The 19,004-nt window shown below is 34.8% G+C and overlaps 2 protein-coding genes across 4 annotated transcripts; both read left to right on the top strand.

Moving 5' to 3' along the window:
• Positions 1-660: 660 nt before the first annotated feature.
• LOC114732190 (putative disease resistance protein At3g14460) lies at positions 661-7,925 on the top strand. Of its 3 annotated transcripts, XR_003738969.1 has the most exons (5): positions 661-981; positions 4,341-4,437; positions 6,086-6,174; positions 6,249-6,422; positions 7,445-7,925. XR_003738969.1 is itself a non-coding variant. In XM_028919479.1 (4 exons), the coding sequence occupies exon 1, from the start codon at positions 2,809-2,811 to the stop codon at positions 4,435-4,437; it is 1,629 nt and encodes a 542-aa protein (XP_028775312.1). In that variant the 5' UTR covers positions 2,740-2,808; the 3' UTR covers positions 6,086-6,174; positions 6,230-6,422; positions 7,445-7,925. The 3 variants fall into 3 exon arrangements, 2 of the variants coding, with proteins under 2 accessions (XP_028775312.1, XP_028775310.1); XM_028919479.1 differs by lacking the exon at positions 661-981 and having other exon boundaries at positions 2,740-4,437; positions 6,230-6,422; XM_028919477.1 differs by lacking the exon at positions 661-981 and having other exon boundaries at positions 2,740-4,437.
• A 2,777-nt stretch (positions 7,926-10,702) lies between these two features.
• On the top strand, positions 10,703-14,539 carry LOC114732196 (putative disease resistance RPP13-like protein 1). Its single transcript, XM_028919485.1, has 2 exons — positions 10,703-12,922; positions 13,826-14,539. Exons 1-2 carry the CDS (start codon positions 10,760-10,762, stop codon positions 14,537-14,539), a joined length of 2,877 nt encoding a protein of 958 aa, XP_028775318.1. The 5' UTR covers positions 10,703-10,759.
• Positions 14,540-19,004: the final 4,465 nt, after the last annotated feature.

Here is a 19,004-nt window from a genome sequence, read left to right on the forward strand (position 1 = left end):
ATTATGGTATTTTAGGAAAAATATGTTATATTTCTTATAATTAACTAACTTACCTAATTTTTTTAATCTAATCAATTAGTTAAAGATGTCTATATTAAGGATTGGAGGAGTATTTACTTATATAAGAAGTATCAAACACTCATTTCATTATATAAAAAAATATAAAAGGTTAATATTCTCTTTAATCTTTAATGAAGTTAAATTTCGAGATTAAAAACTGTATTAAATTTTTTTACATAAATTTATATAATAAAGATATAATTTCAGGGTATGAGGCGAGGAATCTCCATTGAATCGTAAAGCACAATGCAAGATCGCTTTCAAGTCTGTGCTGTGATGGATATTTTCTTGCGTGGTTGACGGGATGAAGATGATAATGAAATGATTAATACGCAGTCCAAAACACTTCGAAATGTCAAAGAAGTATAATAATGGAATGAACTGGGAACTCGAAGTCTTCATTTTGATCGATATTTTGTAGCGTGGTTGACGGGAGGATAAAAAGTGAACGCATTTTGCCATTTTCTGGCCACACTCACAAAACCCACAAAGTCACACACTCCTTCCATTGCAATAACCTTTCCCACTCTCGCATTTTCATCACGTTCTTTTTCGGTTTTCATTTGCACAAGCACAACATCTTCATCTATGGCGGGAGCTTTCGTCGGCGGTGCTTTTCTTTCTGCTTTTCTTCAGGTGGCTTTTGATAGGCTGGCTTCTCGGGATGTTCTGGACTTCTTCAACAAACCAAAATTGAACCAGGCATTGCTCAATAAGTTGAAGTTCGTCCTGTTATCCATCGATGCCGTGGTTGACGATGCAGAGCAAAAGCAGATCACTAATCCGAAGGTGAAGGACTGGATTGATTTGGTTAAAGATGCCGTGTTCGATGCTGAGGATGTCTTGGATGAGATTGATTATGAATTGTGCAAGCGCAAGCTGGAAGCTGAACAAAAGAGTCGAACCAGTGCTATTGGCAAGGTACGAAACTTCTTTAGTACTCCCGTTAGTTCATTTGAGAAGGAAATTGAATCCAGGACGAAAAATGTCCTTGAAAATCTGGAATATCTTGCATCTCAGAGGGACATATTGAGATTGAATGAACGTGATAGTCGTGGTGGATTGAGAACTGCTATACCAGATAGATTGCCAACTACATCTTTAGTGGATGAAGCCGGAACATATGGCAGAGATGATGACAAAGAAACCATCATTGAATGGCTTCTGTCAGAAGAGTATAACAACCAACTATCTGTGATTTCTATAGTGGGTATGGGTGGTCTGGGTAAAACTACTCTTGCCCAGCTCGTATATAATGATAGAAGGGTGATGGATGGATTCAACCTCAAAGTTTGGGTGTGTGTCTCTGATGAGTTGGATGTGTTGAGGGTAACAAAAACAATTTATGAGGCAATCACTGGATCTAAGGATGATACCAATGATTTAAATATGCTTCAAATTAAATTGAAACAACAACTAACTCAAAAGAGGTTTCTCCTTGTTTTAGACGACGTGTGGAATGAAAATTTTATGTTATGGGAGGCCTTGCAATCACCATTTAATCATGGGGCTCTAGGAAGCAAAATTCTTCTAACCACCCGCAGTGGAAAAGTTGCTTCAACCATGCGTTCTGCTAATATACTTCAATTGAAGCCGTTATCAGAAGGAGATAGTTGGTCATTATTTAGTAGATATGGATTCCATGATGGAAATGTTCATTGTGCAAACTCCGACTTTGAAGAAATTGGTAGAAAAATCAGTAAAAAATGCAAAGGGCTGCCTTTGGCTTTGAAAGCCATTGGGAGTCTATTGTACACAGAATCATCTCGTGAGCAATGGAATGAAATTTTGGAAAGTGAGATATGGGAGGACAAAAGTGATAGCAAGATTCTCCCTGCTTTGAGACTGAGTTATTGCTACCTCCCCTCTCATCTCAAAAGATGCTTTGCTTATTGTTCAATATTTCCCAAAGATTATGATTTTGATAAGGAGCACTTAATTCAACTTTGGATGGCAGAAAATTTTCTGACATGTGCTCATCAAAGCAAAGATGGGAGAGAAGTAGGAGAACAATTCTTTCCATGACCTTTATTGAGGTCACTTTTTCAACGGTCACTAGTAGATAACACTCGTTTCGTCATGCATGATCTTATTAATGATATGGCAAAAGTTGAATATGGAAAGTTTTGCCATAGGTTGGAGTTAGATGATGTAAATAACTTGACAGAAATGACCCGCCATATTTCATTTTTGAGAAATACTATTAATACATTCGAACGATTTGAGGTTATACACAGGGCTAAAAAATTGCGCACTTTCTTGCCTCTATCTATGCAAGGTCACAGAAGTACAAGCTGTAACTCCATTCTTCACTTTATATCTGGAAAGTTTACTCACAATTTGCCATCCAAGTTCACTTGCATGCGAGTTTTATCTTTGTCTGATCATGTCATCATTCAGTTACCCGATTCAATAGGAAACCTCAAACATCTCCGTTATTTGGACTTATCAGGAACTAAAATAAGGAAACTACCTGATTCAATATGCCAACTTCATCATTTGCAAACGCTAAAGTTGTGGCGTTGTTGTCTTTTGGAAATGTTGCCAATGGATTTTCATAAACTCATGAATCTACGTCACCTTGATTTTCGTAAAACTCAAGTGAGAGAGATGCCAAAGCAACTGGATAAATTGAAAAATCTTCAAGTGCTGTCATCATTCATTGTAGACAAATCTGGAGAGACCAGCATCAAATATTTAGAAGGACTTGATCTTCATGGACCACTTTCCATCTCGGGATTGCAGAATATGGTTCCTTCCATGGCTGCTTTAGCGGTCAATTTGAGAAGCAAGATACACCTAAAGGAGTTAACATTAGAATGGTGCATAGACAATGAAAAATCACCACATGATAAAGATGTGCTGGAGAACTTTCAACCGCATAAAAATTTAAAAAAGCTATCAATTGTCAACTACGGTGGTATTGAGTTTCCAAATTGGCTTGCAGATCATTCGTTGTCCGATTTAGTGTCCCTAGAGCTAAGGCATTGCAAATACTGTGTATCCTTGCCATCAATTGGCCTCTTTCCATCGCTCAAGTCACTGTCAATTATAGGGTTTCATAATATAGTAGCTATTGGTCCAGAATTTTGTGGAAGTAGCTCTAATGCTTCATCCCTAGAAATCTTGAGGTTTGGAGATATGAAGAGCTGGGAGGAATGGAAGTGTGAACTTGTGTCACTAACTTTCCCTCATCTTCAAGAGTTGAGCATAGAAAATTGTCCCAAATTGAAAGGGCAACTTCCTCAACAACTTCCTTCTCTAAGGATGCTAGTAATTTCCAATTGTGAGAAGCTTTTGTCTTCCATTCCCCAGGATCCATCTCTAGATAAATTGGTTCTAAGAAATTGCGGAAATGAGCAGTTGGAGAGTCTTCCATCATCTCTAAAAGTCCTTGACATTTCTGGAGGCTTCAAAAATTTATTATCAGTTGATAAAATTAAGAATGTCATTGCCAATTGTAACCTCGAAGAGTTGAAGTGTTCTGATTCTCCCCACTTAGAATTCCCATTGTGCTATTTTCATAACTTCATTCTTGAAATGGAGATAAGAGGGAGCTGTGACTCTCTCAAGTCTTTTCCTCTGGATTTATTCCCGAAGCTTCAATCATTGAAGTTGATTGACTGCAATAATCTTGAAATGATGTCTGTTTCAGAGGGGAACCATTTTTCTCTTGCAAACTTATACATTCGAAAGTGTCCTAGATTTGTACGTTTTCCTGAAGGAGGGTTTTCGGCCCCCAAACTGGTATTGTGTTGCATCCAAGAATTGAAGAATTTGAAATCACTACCAGAGAAGATGCGCATTTTCTTTCCCTCTCTCATATATCTGGAAATAATATGTTGCCCACAAGTGGAATCATTTTCAGAGGAAGGTTTCCCATCAAATCTCCAACATCTTGATGTCTTGGAATGCCCGAAACTTGTAGCCTCTCGAAGGGGGTGGCATCTGAGTAGGCTTACTTCGCTGCTTCACTTAGGGATTGGAGATGCAGATGACGAGTCTCTTCCTGATATTGGACTACTTCCGCCTACTATTACTTGTCTTTCATTCCATAACTGCCCAAATCTTAGATCATTGGAACACAAAGGTCTTTGCCACTTATCCTCTTTGGAAGGATTGGGATTTCGTGGCTGCCCTAAACTCCAGCACTTTCCAAAGGAGGGTTTGCCTAATTCCCTTTGCATGCTACTGATTATGGGCTGTCCCTTGCTCAAAAAGAAGATCCAAAGACAAAATGGAAAATATTGGGCAATTATTTCTCATATCCCTTTTTGTAGCATTGATGATGATGGAGTAGCATTTTTAAGTGACCTTCTCACTCATGAAGGCATCAGTTTTCCCACTAATGCTATCCATTCCGCATTCACTCGTTAGGTATGTATTCACTCCTTTTTTAAAGTTTCAAGTCATGAACATAATTTTCTTTCTTTTGCCTATGCGTTTAAGATTGAAAGATTTGCCAGATTATCTGAATTTCAAATCATAAAAACTCAGCTTTATTTGTTTGTTGCACAAGTGCTGCACATGATGGTGGTTCCCAGCTTTATTTTGTTGGAATTCTAAATCATAAATATATATATCTCCTTATGTTTGCACTGACTTATTTATAGATTTGCTTGTTTATATGAAATTTTATTTTTGTAGATGTTAGATAGCAAAGGTGCATAAAATGAACATAATTTCTTTAACCAAGAACCTCCGTTACACTTCAAATTCTAATTCGGAATCATGAGTATTATTTTGCTGTTGGCTGTTTTTTTCACTTCACATTGTTAAACATGGCCAATGCTCCGGGTACTTTTATTAGGTATCTATTCTGTTTCATGTTTCTTTTTTCAAAATTTTGAACGTTGAGTAATGGAAGAAAATCTCAACTTGCTTTTGAAAGGTTCTTAAAAACCAAGAATTTTCAAAGGAAATAACTATCAATATAAAATGCTTGTTTCTATTTTTAGTATGAAGTTTTATGAGAAATTGAAGAGGAGAAAAGTGATTGCAGCACTTTATTGCTTTTATCATTTGTCTTATAAAATAGGGTAAGGGGGGTCTCCACTTCCCTTCCCTTCCACTTTTCATCTCGATCATAAGATTGAAATTTTAATGGTTTAGGTTTCATATTTATAAAATTATAAATAAAATGTTAAATTTTAAAAAGAAAGTAAAATAAAACTACTAAATTTTAGCTAGAATAATTCAAAAAATACTAAAAATTACTTTCTAAAACATGAAATCTGAACAGTTAAACTTTCATTCTTAATAGTTGCAATGAGAAGTAGATGGAAATAGAAGGGAAGGGAAGTGAAGAGACCCTTTACCCCACATGTGATGAATTAAAAATTCCTTTATGTTAACTAATAATGATATCAGATTAATTTGATAGTTTATGATGTAGTAGATGAACCAACATGAAACTGATGAGCTGGACAAATGGACTACGTTTTGACTATTTTATATTCAAATCTTCCCCAGGGGCATCGATGTAATTAGCTTGGTCATGTGTGTGTGTTTGTATTCTGAAAGGCGAAAACTTAGCATCTAAAATGTGGGTGTTTATGTCAAATGATACTTACGGTGGCATTTCTATGGTCAATAGTGGCAGATTGACTTTTACGATGAATGCAGATATGAATTTGATGCCAGCGTTGTCACCAAAGTTGGGTGATCTTCCTGTTAGGCCATGTTTTAGTGTAATGCTGGCCTTTGCAGAACCTCTAACCTTAGTATGATAGCAGCTATACACCTCTAAAGTTATCATTAATAGTGAATGAAATCAGTATGGCTTGTTTGATTTCCTTATTCACTGCATGATTGGTTTTGGCTTGGCCATTTTCTATTTCCTTCTGTATACGTGGCTTGCTATCGAAATTGAAAATTGAACTTGGTAGGGAAGACGGGACCTGTCCGTGTAATTATTGTAGTTAATGATACTAAAACAAAATAATGGCTTGACTAGGTCTTTTAAATGTATACTGAAACATAGTCTTCTGTGAAACAAATTCAATTGATGGTTTAAATTTTTCAGATACTCTTCAAAGGCTTCTTCATTGAGAATTCTAGCACTTTAAGGTGGGCTCATTGCGAGAGCAGCAAGCCAGGCCGTTCTACTCATAGGTATTTGTTTAATCTTCCATCATTTTCCATTAATCTATAACTTATTGATTGCCAGTGGCATGTTTACTTTACAGTGAAAGGTGGGTTCTTCATTCAACAGAAGAATATGCAGAGGACATAATTGCTCAAACTGGACTCAAGAAGCCATCAGACACAACACTAAAAAAAGTGGCTAATGAGTTTTTCCAAGAATCTCAAAGCACAGGACTCGACATATCTCAACCCCTTTTTAAGAAAGTCCATAGATGGTATGTAAATAGGAGTCCTGTACTGCTAATTCTTGCAACTTGGACATATGCGTCACATATCCAATATTTGGTAGGCTTGGACTGGAGTGTCTTAAGAAAAGAATCGTGAAAAGGGCGTATTTGGATTGAGGAGAATGGGAGAGAAAATTCGATTTAAATATTTTCCCAACTTCAAATCTAACTCAAATCTGACTTTTTCCTTCATTCTTCTTGATTCAAGCATACCATTAAGTCGATATTTGTACAAGTTCAAATCAACATAACATTTTTCTTACGAAATCCAGATCTAAAGCATATCCCTGTGGGAATTTGTGCAGTTCTTGAGTATCTGATATAGCCGCTGGTTTTAAACAGACCTATAAAAGGAAAGTCAAGGGGACAACCAGGTCAGATAAATGAAACAGTAGAATGGCGGTGGACTTAGTCTAACTTCAGGGCTACTTTTGTCCTTTTATTACTGCTGCCTATATTTTGACTCGGCTGTGTTTTTTTGGGGGGGGGGGGTTTGTAATTTTGGAGAGTGTTGGCTTTAGGAAGGGATTGGCCTCTCGAACACCAGTGAGGACCTTGCTGTAGCTTGGTTGTTTATTTTATATTTTGATTTGTAAGCTTATTAGGGGATTAGGATTTTGAGCGGAACTAGCATTCGATTCTTATTTTGTAATTTGGTTCATATTTCAGTACTGTATTAATAAAAATCTCAGGATTTCCCCTCACTTGCTTCGTTCGATTGTTATATTTTCTTGATTTATCAGCTTTTGTAGAATGGGCCCTATCAGTATATGTGTTGGAAAGATAGGGAATGGTAATAATTTATTTTCGAAGTCCATGGATTGGAAGCATGTAAAATGTGAAAAATTTTGATAACTTAAAGCTCACTTGTTAGTTATGAAAACATTATATAAAGAATCCATGGAATGAACTTACTGCATTTTAAATTCCTTGCATTGTGAAATCCCTATGAACAAGTCCTGAGGGCATTATGCAAATAGAGACTGATTCGCTTTTCTTTTCTTTGACAGGCTCTTATATTGTGTCCACTGAACATGAGAGACTCTTCTCCTCATGTTGTCCAATTGCTAAGGAAGGCCACCACTTTTTCCCTTTTAATATCAGAAGCAAAGTAGCACATCCAACTGCTCAATGTTCATTCATAAGTACAACTCCCATGAAATTGATTGCCAAGAAGGTGGTGTGCTTTTAGTGCTGCTCAAAACCTATCTTCCTCACATTCTGAGATTTTGTTAGTCTTTTAAAAGTTGAGTTTTTTAGCAGATATTGTAAGACAATAACTTCCCTTCTTTCTTGAGTAAAATTCTAGCTGTTTGGGGTTGCACTAGGATGTAATGGCATCACTGCTGTAGATAGTTTACTGGTGTCATGGTTTCGGATTGTAAAAACTTGATTCCCTTCTTCATTAAACTGTGGTTACTTACCGTGGATAGAGATTCTCTTGTTTTATACTTGAGAAATGAATACAAGACTTTGAAATTTGTGTCCAAATTTTTTCATGGTGAGTGATTTTCTCACCTTATTAAGCAGTTTTCTTGTTTAAATCCTTTGTCAGAAGAACTTTATTTGGAAAACAATATTTAATCGATTTCAACTTCGCTGAGAAACTCTAATAGAAGTGCGATATTCACAGCATTCAACTTTGTATATAGACATGCGATTCTAGCAGATTTCTTGAAGACTATGGTATGAATAAACCAAGTGATTTATTCAAAGTAGAGTAAGTGGTTGTTTTAAACCATTTAGCTTTAAGAAACTTCACCCACCATCCGCCTAAATTCTCATTCAACTAAGTCAACCGATGGGTAAAAATCTATACTAGCATTTACTGATTCTGGTTTACGGCCATGACTGTGAGAATTATATTGTATTGTATTTGGGTATGCATTCCTCCTTGTTAGGAGCATTATCATACTTTCTTGGGAACAAGACGGGGGAGTTGTTAAACTTTGAAAAGTTTAAAAGGAAATAACAGTTTTGACAATGTGTAAGATGGAGACTTCAACTTATTTTATTTTCTGTGAAGTGATAAAATTCCAACATAAGCCCCAAAAAAAAAATCAGATTTTGATTATTAGAGTTTTCTGTTCTATTGTCTTTTCCCATCTCATGATAGTCCTAGTGGATTTTAAAATTTTTTTTGTTATAATTAGGAATTTACTTGGGACCACAATGGCCTCCTTTTTTGAAAGTAATAATTAGGCGCTCTTTATTGTTTGCTCTTGGTTCGTAGTTTAAGATATCCAAATAAGAACAAGCCTTATTGGACCTGAATGGCTTGTCTAACTACCCTTCATTGAAATCTTTTTTCTTTTTTCCCCCACAATGACTTTTTTTGCTTTGAAAATGAATTACAATTGCACTACTTCTTAACCACAATATCTTCATATTTGACGTTTATTTAATATAAGAAATATCAAATATTCATTTCATTAATATAAAATAAAACATATTTTTTTGCCAACCAAATAAAAAAATTTAATAACACATTTCAGTAAAATTTTCACTTAAAATTTTCAAATCACACATTTTAAATTAAAGACTAGTATGACAGTATTTAACTGCAAAGTCATAATTTCAATTTGCTGATTAAATTTATTGAGTCAACATTTTTTAAACAAAACTAATCATGTTAATATTAAGGAATTGAAAAATTATTTTAAAAAATTTTAAGAAATTAAACTGAAACTTGATACAGATATAGATAACCAAACTTATATGTTCGCATGAAAATATGTAATTTTAGCTTATAAGATGTTATGACTCTCCATTGAGTTGTCTATCACAATGCATGGTGGTTTAGGCGTTGAGCACAATAATAATTAATGCATAGTCTAAACACATAATGTCAACGAAATTAAACAATGAAATGAATAAATTTGGTAATTAGATGTTCCTTTTTTTTTTCTTTTTTTCTTTTTGGTTGCCAGAAGTGAGATGTTAGAACTGGAACCTAAAAGTCTTCATTTTGATCGATATTTTGCCGCAGTCTAAACGCAATCTTCATTTTGATCGATTTTTTTCCGCACAATAAAGTCTTCATTTTGACCTTGAGCACAAAAATAATTAGTACACAGTCTAAATGCACAAAGTCATGAATTTGATTAACCAACTAATCACTGTATAGTCCTGCGGTACTTAATGTGAATCCTAATTAACTAATTACAGTAGATTAGGGTTGTTAATTAAATTAATTAATATGACTTTTTAAAAAATACTTTAAGAATCTTCCTTAATTTCCCCTTCCTTTCCTACTTGATTATTATTGGGGAGACATTAACAAGATTAATTTAGTAAAAAGATTGATAAACTCGTGAAATAAGTCTTACATATAAGATCAGCATCAACTCTTCAATTTGTATCTATATTAAAGACCGGAGGAGTAATATTTATTCGAAATGACATTATACATAAGTTAAAAATATTATAATTTATTTTTCAAGCAAGAGAGATCTGTGTAACTCTTTTTTTCCAAAAAAAAAAATAAATATTTACGAATAATTCACGGAAAGATATATCAAATTGAATCATAATGTTTTTATACATAAATTCATATATAAAAATAATGAGTAAAACTCCTATAAGCAGTTAGGGGAGCACATGAACAGGCCACGACCTTACTTGATATCTACATCGAAAGATGAGTTGCAACCCTGTTCCCTGACCTTGTCCAGGACGATGTCGCAAGTCTTTGAAATTAAACTCACCTAGAATTTTTAAAGTGAAAAATAACACTTTTATAAAAAAAAATTTTCAGAACTACAATATCTCATATTTAACATTTATTTATATAAGAAGTAGGGTATCAACCACTCATTTCATTAATAAAAAGAAAATAAAGGTTAATATTCTTTTTAATCTTCAATGAAGTCAAAGTTCAAGATTAAAAACTGCATTAGTTTTTGTTTACATAAATGTTTATAATAAAAATATATAATTTCAGCGCATGAAAGATGCGGAATCTCCATTAAATCGTAAAGCACAAGGCCCGGTCGCTTTGAAGTCCGTGCTGTGATGGATATTTTCTTGCGTGGTTGACGGGATGAAGATGATAATGGAATGACTAATACGTGGTCCAAAACACTTCGTAATGTCAAAGAAATACAGTAATGGAATGAACTGGGAACTCGAAAGTCTTCATTTTGATCGATGTTTTGTAGCGTGGTTGACGGGATGATAAAAAGTAAACGCATTTTGCCATTTTCTAGCCACTCACAAAAGCCACAAAGTCACACGCTCCTTGCACTGCAATAACCTTCCCCACTTTCGCATTTTCATCGCGTTCTTTTTCGTTTTGCGTTTGCACAAGCACAACATCTTCATCTATGGCGGGAGCTTTGGTTGGCGGTGCTTTTCTTTCTGCTTTTCTTCAGGTAGCTTTTGATAGGCTGGCTTCTCGGGATGTTCTGGACTTCTTCAACAAACCAAAATTGAACCAGACATTGCTCAATAAGTTGAAGATCGTGCTGTTATCCATCGATGCCGTGGTTGACGATGCAGAGCAAAAGCAGATCACTAATCCGAAGGTGAAGGACTGGATTGATTTGGTTAAAGATGCCGTGTTCGATGCTGAGGATGTCTTGGATGAGATTGATTATGAAATGTGCAAGCGCAAGCTGGAAGCCGAACAAAGGAGTCGAACCACCGCTATTGGCAAGGTACGAAACTTCTTTAGTACTCCTGTTAGTTCATTTGAGAAGGAAATTGAATACAAGATGAAAAACGTCCTTGAAAATCTAGAATATCTTGCATCTCAAAGGGACATATTAAGATTGAATGAACGTGATAGTAGCGGTGGATTGAGAACTGCTATACCAGATAGACCGCCAACTACATCTTTAGTGGATGAAGACGGAATATATGGTAGAGATGATGACAGAGAAACCATCATTGAATGGCTTCTGTCAGAAAAGTATAACAACCAACTATCTGTGATTTCTATAGTGGGTATGGGTGGTCTGGGTAAAACTACTCTTGCCCAGCTCGTATATAATGATAAAAGGGTGATGGATGGATTCAACCTCAAAGTTTGGGTGTGTGTCTCTGATGAGTTGGATGTGTTGAGGGTAACACGAACAATTTATGAGGCAATCACTGGGTATAAATATGATACCAATGATTTAAATATGCTTCAAATTAAATTGAAACAACAACTAACTCAAAAGAGATTTCTCCTTGTTTTAGACGACGTGTGGAATGAAAATTATATGCTATGGGAGGCCTTGCAATCACCATTTAATCATGGGGCACTAGGAAGCAAAATTCTTCTAACCACCCGCAATAGAAAAGTTGCTTCAACCATGCATTCTGCTGATATACTTCAATTGAAGCCGTTATTAGAAGGAGATAGTTGGTCATTATTTAGCAAATACGCATTCCATAATGGAAATGATCTTTATGCAAACTTTGACCTTAAAGAAATTGGTAGAAAAATCAGTAAAAAATGCAAAGGGCTGCCTTTGGCTTTGAAAGCTATTGGGAGTCTCTTATACACAGAATCGTCTCGTGAGCAATGGAATGAAATTTTGGAAAGTGAGATATGGGAAGACAAAAGCAATAGCAAGATTCTCCCTGCTTTGAGATTGAGTTATTGCTACCTCCCCTCTCATCTCAAAAGATGCTTTGCTTATTGTTCAATATTTCCCAAAGATTATGATTTTGATAAGGAGCATTTAATTCAGCTATGGATGGCAGAAAATTTTCTGACATGTGCTCATCAGAGCAAAGATGCGAGAGAAGTAGGAGAACAATTCTTTCATGACCTATTATTGAGGTCACTTTTTCAACGATCACCAGTAGATGAGACTCGTTTCGTCATGCATGATCTTATTAATGATATGGCAAAAGTTGAATATGGAAAGTTTTGCCATAGGTTGGAGTTAGATGATGTAAATAACTTGACAGAAATGACCCGCCATATTTCATTTTTGAGAAATACTATTAATACATTCAAACAATTTGAGGTTATACACAGGGCTAATAAATTGCGCACTTTCTTGCCTCTGTCTATGCAAGGTCATAGAAGTACAAGCTGTAACTCCATTGTTCACTTTATATCTGGCAAGCTTACTCACAATTTGCCATCCAAGTTCACTTGCATGCGAGTTTTATCTTTGTCAGATCATGTCATCATGCAGTTACCTGATTCAATAGGAAACCTCAAACATCTCCGTTATTTGGACTTATCAGGAACTAAAATAAGGAAACTACCTGATTCAATATGCCAACTTTATCATTTGCAAACGCTAAAGTTATGGCGTTGTTGTCTTTTGGAAAAGTTGCCAATGGATTTTCATAAACTCATGAATCTACGTCACCTTGATTTTCGTGAAACTCAAGTGAGAGAGATGCCAAAGCAATTAGATAAATTGAAAAATCTTCAAGTGCTGTCATCATTTATTATAGACAAATTTGGAGAGGCCAACATCAAATATTTAGAAGGACTTGATCTTCATGGATCATTTTCCATCTCAGGATTGCAGAATATGGTTTCTTCCTCGATTGCTTTAGCGGTCAATTTGAGAAGCAAGATACACCTAAAGGACTTAACATTAGAATGGTGTATGGATAACAAAAAATCACCACATGATAAGGACGTGTTGGAGAACTTTCAACTACATAAAAATTTAAAAAAGCTATCAATTGTCAACTATGGTGGTATTGAGTTTCCAAATTGGCTTGCAGATCATTCGTTGTCCGCTTTAGTGTCCCTAGAGCTAAAACATTGCAAATACTGTTTATCCTTGCCATCAATTGGCCTCTTTCCATCTCTCAAGTCGTTGTCAATTATGGGTTTCATAATATAGTAGCTATTGGTCCAGAATTTTGTGGGAGTAGCTCTAATGCTTCATCCCTAGAAATCTTGAGGTTTGGAGATATGAAGAGTTGGGAGGAATGGAAGTGTGAAATTGTGTCACTAACTTTCCCTCATCTTCAAGAGTTGAGTTTAGAAAATTGTCCCAAATTGAAAGGGCAACTTCCTCAACAACTTCCTTCTCTAAGGATGCTAGTAATTTCCAATTGTGAGAAGCTTTTGTCTTCCATTCCCCGGGATCCATCTCTAGATAAATTGGTTCTAAGAAATTGCGGAAATGAGCAGTTGGAAAGTCTTCCATCATCTCTAAAAGTCCTTGACATTTCTGGAGGCTTCAAAAATTTATTATCAACTGACAAAATTGAGAGTGTCATTGCCAATTGTAACCTTGAAAAGTTGAAGTGTTCTGATTGTCCCCACCTGGAATTCCCACTGTGCTATTTTCATAACTTCATTCTTGAGATGGAGATAAGAGGGAGTTGTGACTCTCTCAAGTCTTTTCCTCTGGATTTATTCCCGAAGCTTCAATCATTGAAGTTGATTGACTGTAATAATCTTGAAATGATATCCATTTCAGAGGGGAATGATTTTTCTAGCAGACTTGTACATACGAAAGTGTCCTAGATTTGTCCATTTTCCTGAAGGAGGGTTTTCAGCCCCCAAACTAGTATTGTGTTGCGTCGATGAATTGAAGAATTTGAAATCACTGCCAGAGAAGATGCGTATTTTCTTTCCCTCTCTCACATGTCTAGTAATAAGATGTTGCCCACAAGTGGAATCATTTTCAGAGGAAGATTTACCATCGAATCTCCAATATCTTGACGTCTTGGAATGCCCGAAACTTGTAGCCTCTCGAATGGGGTGGCATCTGAGTAGCCTTACTTCACTGCATCACTTAGGGATTGGAGAGGTAGATGATGAGTCTCTTCCTGATATTGGACTACTTCCGCCTACTATTACTAGTCTTTCGTTCCATAACTGCCCAAATCTTAGATCATTGGAACACAAAGGTCTTTGCCACTTATCCTCTTTGGAAGGATTGGGAATTCATGGCTGCCCTAAACTCGAGCACCTTCCAAAGGAGGGTTTGCCCAATTCCCTTTGTTTGCTACGGGTTATTGGCTGTCCCTTGCTCAACAAGAAGATCCAAAAACAAAATGGAAAATATCGTGCATTTATTTCTCACATTCCTTTTAGTAGCACTAAAGATGATGGAGTAGCATTAGTAAGTGAGCTTCTCACTCATGAAGGCATGAGTTTTCCCACTATCCATTCTGCATATAGTCGTTAGGTATATATTCACTCCTTTTTTAAAGTTTCAAGTCATGAACATAATTTTCTTTCTTTTGCCTATGTGTTTAAGATTGAAAGATTTGCTTGATTATCCGAATTTCAAATCATAAAAAATCAGCTTTAGTTGTTTGTTACGCAAGTGCTACACATCAGGGTGGTTCCAAGCTTTCAATAGTCATGCTTATTTTGTTGGAATTTTAAATCATAAATAAATAAATAAATATATATCCTTATGTTTGCACTGATTCATTAATAGATTTTCTTGTTTATATGAAATTTCTTTTTTTGTAGATATTAGTGATAGCAAAGCTGCATAAAATGAACATAATTTCTTTAAGCAACAAGCTCCTTCACACTTCAGATTCTAATTCGGAATCATGAGTAGTATTTTGTTGCTTGCTGTTGTTTTTACTTCAAATTGTTAAACATGGCAAATGCTACGGGTATTCTTACTAGGTGTCTATTCTGTTTCTTTTCTTTTTTTTTTTTAAGTTGTGAATGTTGAGTAATGGAAGAGGATCTCAAGTTGCTTCTGAAAGGTTCTTAAAAAAGTGAGAATTGTTAAAGGAAATGACTATCAATATAAAATGCTTGTTTCTATTTTCAGTATGAAGCCTTGCTAGAACTTGAAGAGGAGAAAAGTGATTGCAACGCGTTATTACTTTTATCATTTGTCTTATAAGGGCAGGGAGTATTTCCACTTCCTTTTCCCTTCATTTCCATCCACTTCTCATCTCAATTGTAAGATTGAAATCTCAATAGTTTGATTTCATATTTATAAAATTATAAATAAATTGTTAAATTTTCAATAAATAAATAAATAAAAACTAATAAATTTTAGCCTGAATAATTCAAAAAATACTAAAATCATTTTATAAAATTATTGTCTAAGAAATAAAATCTGAACTGTTAAACTTGCAATCTTAATGGTTGAGATGGGAGGTGGACAGAAATGGAGAGGAAGGAAAGTGGAAAGATTCTTTGCCCAACATTTTTGTGATGAATTAAATATTCCTTTACGTTAACTAACAGTGATATCACATTAATTTGGTAGTTTATGGTTTAGTAGATGAACCAACATGAAATTGATGAGCTGGACAAATGGGCTACATATTGACTATTTTTATATTCAAATCTGTCCTAGGGGTGTCGATGTAATTAGTTTGATCATGTGTGTGTGTGTGTGTTTGTATTCTAAAAGGTGAAAACTTAGCATCTAAACTGTGGGTGCTTTATGCCAAATGATACTTACTGTGGCATTTCTATGGTCAATAGTGGCTGGTTGACTTTTGCGATGAATGCAAGTATGAATTTGATGTGAGAGTTGTCAGCAAAGTTGCGTGATCTTCTTGTTAGGCCTTGTTTTGCTGTAATGCTGGCATTTGCAGAGCCTCTGACCTCAGTATGATAGTAGCTATATACCTTTAAGGTTATCATTAATAGTAAATGTAATCTGTATGGCTTGTTTAATATCCTTATTGACTAGATGATTGGTTTTGGCTTGGCCATTTTCTATTTCCTTTTGTATACGTGGCTTGCTATGGAAATTGAAAATTGAACTTGGTAGAGAAGACAAGAGGTGTCTGTCTAATTGTTATAGTTAATCATACTAAGATACAATAACAGTTTGATTTAGTCTTTTGAATGTATACTTAAAGATAATCTTCTGCAAAATAAATTCAATCTGTGTTTCAAATTTTTCAGATACCCTTCACAGGCTTCTTCATTAAAAAATTCTAGCATTTTAAGGTGGGCTCATTGCGAGAGCAGCAAGCCAGGCCGTTCTACTCATAGGTATTTGTCCAATCTTCTATCATTTTCCATTAATCTATAACTTATTGATTGCCAATGGCACGTTTACTTTAGAGCGAAAGATGGGTTCTTCATTGAACAAAAGAATACGCAGAGAATATAATTGCTTAAACTGAACCTAAGAAGCTATCAGACACAACACTGGAAAAAGTGGCTAATGAGCTTTTCCAAGAATTTCAAAGCATAGGACTCAACATATCTCAACCCCTTTTTAAGAAAGCCCATAGATGGTCAGTATACATCACATATCCAATATTTGGTAGGCCTGGATTGGAGTGTCTTGAGAAAAGAATCATGAAAAGGGCATGTTTGGATTAAGGAGAATGGGAGAGAAAATTTCATTTAAATATTTTCCCAACTTCAAATCTAACTCAAATCCTGCTTTCTTCTTCATTCTTCTTGACTCAAGCATACCATTAAGTCGATATTTGTACAATTTCAAATCAACATAACATTTTTCTTACAAAATCCAGATCTGAAGCATATCCCTGTGGGAATTTGTGCAGTTCTTGAGTATGTGTGTTGAAGATAGAGAATGGTAATAATTTATTTTCGAAGACCATGGATTGGAAGCATGCAAAAGGTGAGAAATTTTGATAACTTAAAGTTCACTTGTTAGTTATAATAACATTATATAAAGAATCCATGGAATGAACTTACTGCATTTTAAATTCCTTGCATTCTGAAATCTCAATGAAAAAGTCCTGAGGGCATTATGCAAACAGAGACTAATTCACTTTTCTCTTTGACAGCCTCTTATATCGTGTCCACTGACCATGAGAGACTCTTCTCCTCATATTGTCCAATTGCTGGGAAAGGCCACCACTTTTTTCCTTTTAGTTTTAATATCAGGAGCAAGATAGCACATCCAACTGCTCAATGTTCATTCATAAGTACAACTCCCATTAAAGTGATTGCCAAAAAGGTGGTGTGCTTTCAGTGCTGCTCAAAGCCCATCTTCTTCACATTTTGAGATTCTGTTAGCCTTTTAAAAGTTGAGTTTTTCAGGAGATATTGTAAGACAATAACTTCCCTTCTTTTTTGAGTAAAATTGTGGCTGTTTGGGGTTGCACTAGGATGTAGTGGCATCGCTGCTGTAGATAGTTTACTGGCGTCATTGTTACGGATTGTAAAAGCTTGATTCCCTTCTTCATTAAACTGTGGTTACTGACCATTGATAGAGATTCTTTTGTTTTATGCTTGAGAAATGAATACAGGACTTTGAAATTTGTGTCCAAATTTTTACATCGTGAGTGATTTTCTTACCTTATTAAGCACTTTTTGTAACACCCCACATAATTATATCCATATATGTGATATACTTCATTTAAAAGTCCATACGTGTTTTTAGCATTTAAAACAAGTTATAATTTCAAAACATTTTTCTAACATAACTTAGCAAGATAAACTATTGAAATCCTTTAGTTATGGCAAATAAAGTTATGACATAGCATATTGCTTGAGGAGCACAAAAACCTTCATGACTCACTCCATCAGTGTATTCCTTTTATTTCTACTAAATCCTTTACTTGAATATATTAATATAAGGAATGAGATCTAACATCTTAGTAACTACTGAAATTTTAATCTATACAAGCAAATCATATATGACAAACAAAAATATGATTTTATGTGTACATATATATATTTGTATATGAAAATCACAGATGTATACATTCAACGTAATTTCATTTTCAATTTAATAATATACCAACATCATTTTCCAATATATAAAAATAATGCAATATGCATCCTCCCTTATATCACCATCTATCGTTATGCCGTTGACTGAATCCATAGGTTAACACATAGTCTAATAGAAACTAATCCATTTTACTGAATTATTCCAAGCTCATCGAAACTGGAGATATATCTGGTCAAAGATATAGAGCTCAAGTTAGAATTATGGCTCCCTTTCTTTGCAAATAAAACAAGGAGGTGTCACATGTCTCATAGCTCTAATGGATCCCCAGCCAAAGGAAACATAGAAGAAGGAGCCCTGAGAAGTGTCATCCACTGTGCATTGAATGATAGCATACCACATGGTAATTTTATATTCATGCAAATCTCCTTCTATCCTTAGCCCAATGATGCATATGTCATATGCAAATAATATTGTATCAGAAGTATGTGCTCAAATACATTATTAAAAAAAGATAGCAATAACATTCCTGTACCATTTATAAGCAGCTTATTATAATTCCATAGCTATCAATATATTTACATATTGATCATAATTAATAGCAATAAATCTTAGCAAAATAGAGTAAGATATCAAAACATTTATTTGAAAAATCAAAATATTATATTTCAGTATGATATAAAATTAGTGAATCCACAATATGATTATACACAATTCACATGTACCCAAGAGAATTTTCAAAGTTACATACTACTATTTAGCTTACAAATATTCACCCAATGATTACTCTAAAATTCTCAAGAGTCTACAACATTGCACATAAATATTTATTAATATAGAACAAAATTATTCTAAAATTATTCTAAAATTCTAAGACCACCCTTGTAAAACCCTTAACCTCATAACATTATAATCTCATCATAAAACCACTACTATGGTAGAAAAGGAAAGCTGTTAAAATGAACTACCATAGTAGAAAGAAATTTGCATAAATTTTAGAAATTGACTT

This window comes from Neltuma alba, unplaced genomic scaffold, assembly GCF_004799145.2.
Source record: "Neltuma alba isolate B1F8T4 unplaced genomic scaffold, ASM479914v2 tig00012888_pilon, whole genome shotgun sequence".
Classification (NCBI taxonomy): domain Eukaryota; kingdom Viridiplantae; phylum Streptophyta; class Magnoliopsida; order Fabales; family Fabaceae; genus Neltuma; species Neltuma alba.

Bases quoted from the DNA above. Each gene is read 5' to 3' on its own strand.
- LOC114732190 (XM_028919479.1), top strand. From the start codon at position 2,809: ATGGTTCCTTCCATGGCTGCTTTAGCGGTCAATTTGAGAAGCAAGATA.
- LOC114732196 (XM_028919485.1), top strand. From the start codon at position 10,760: ATGGCGGGAGCTTTGGTTGGCGGTGCTTTTCTTTCTGCTTTTCTTCAG. The intron at 12,923-13,825 runs GTTTCTTCCTCG...TATCCATTTCAG, and splicing joins TCTCAGGATTGCAGAATATG to AGGGGAATGATTTTTCTAGC.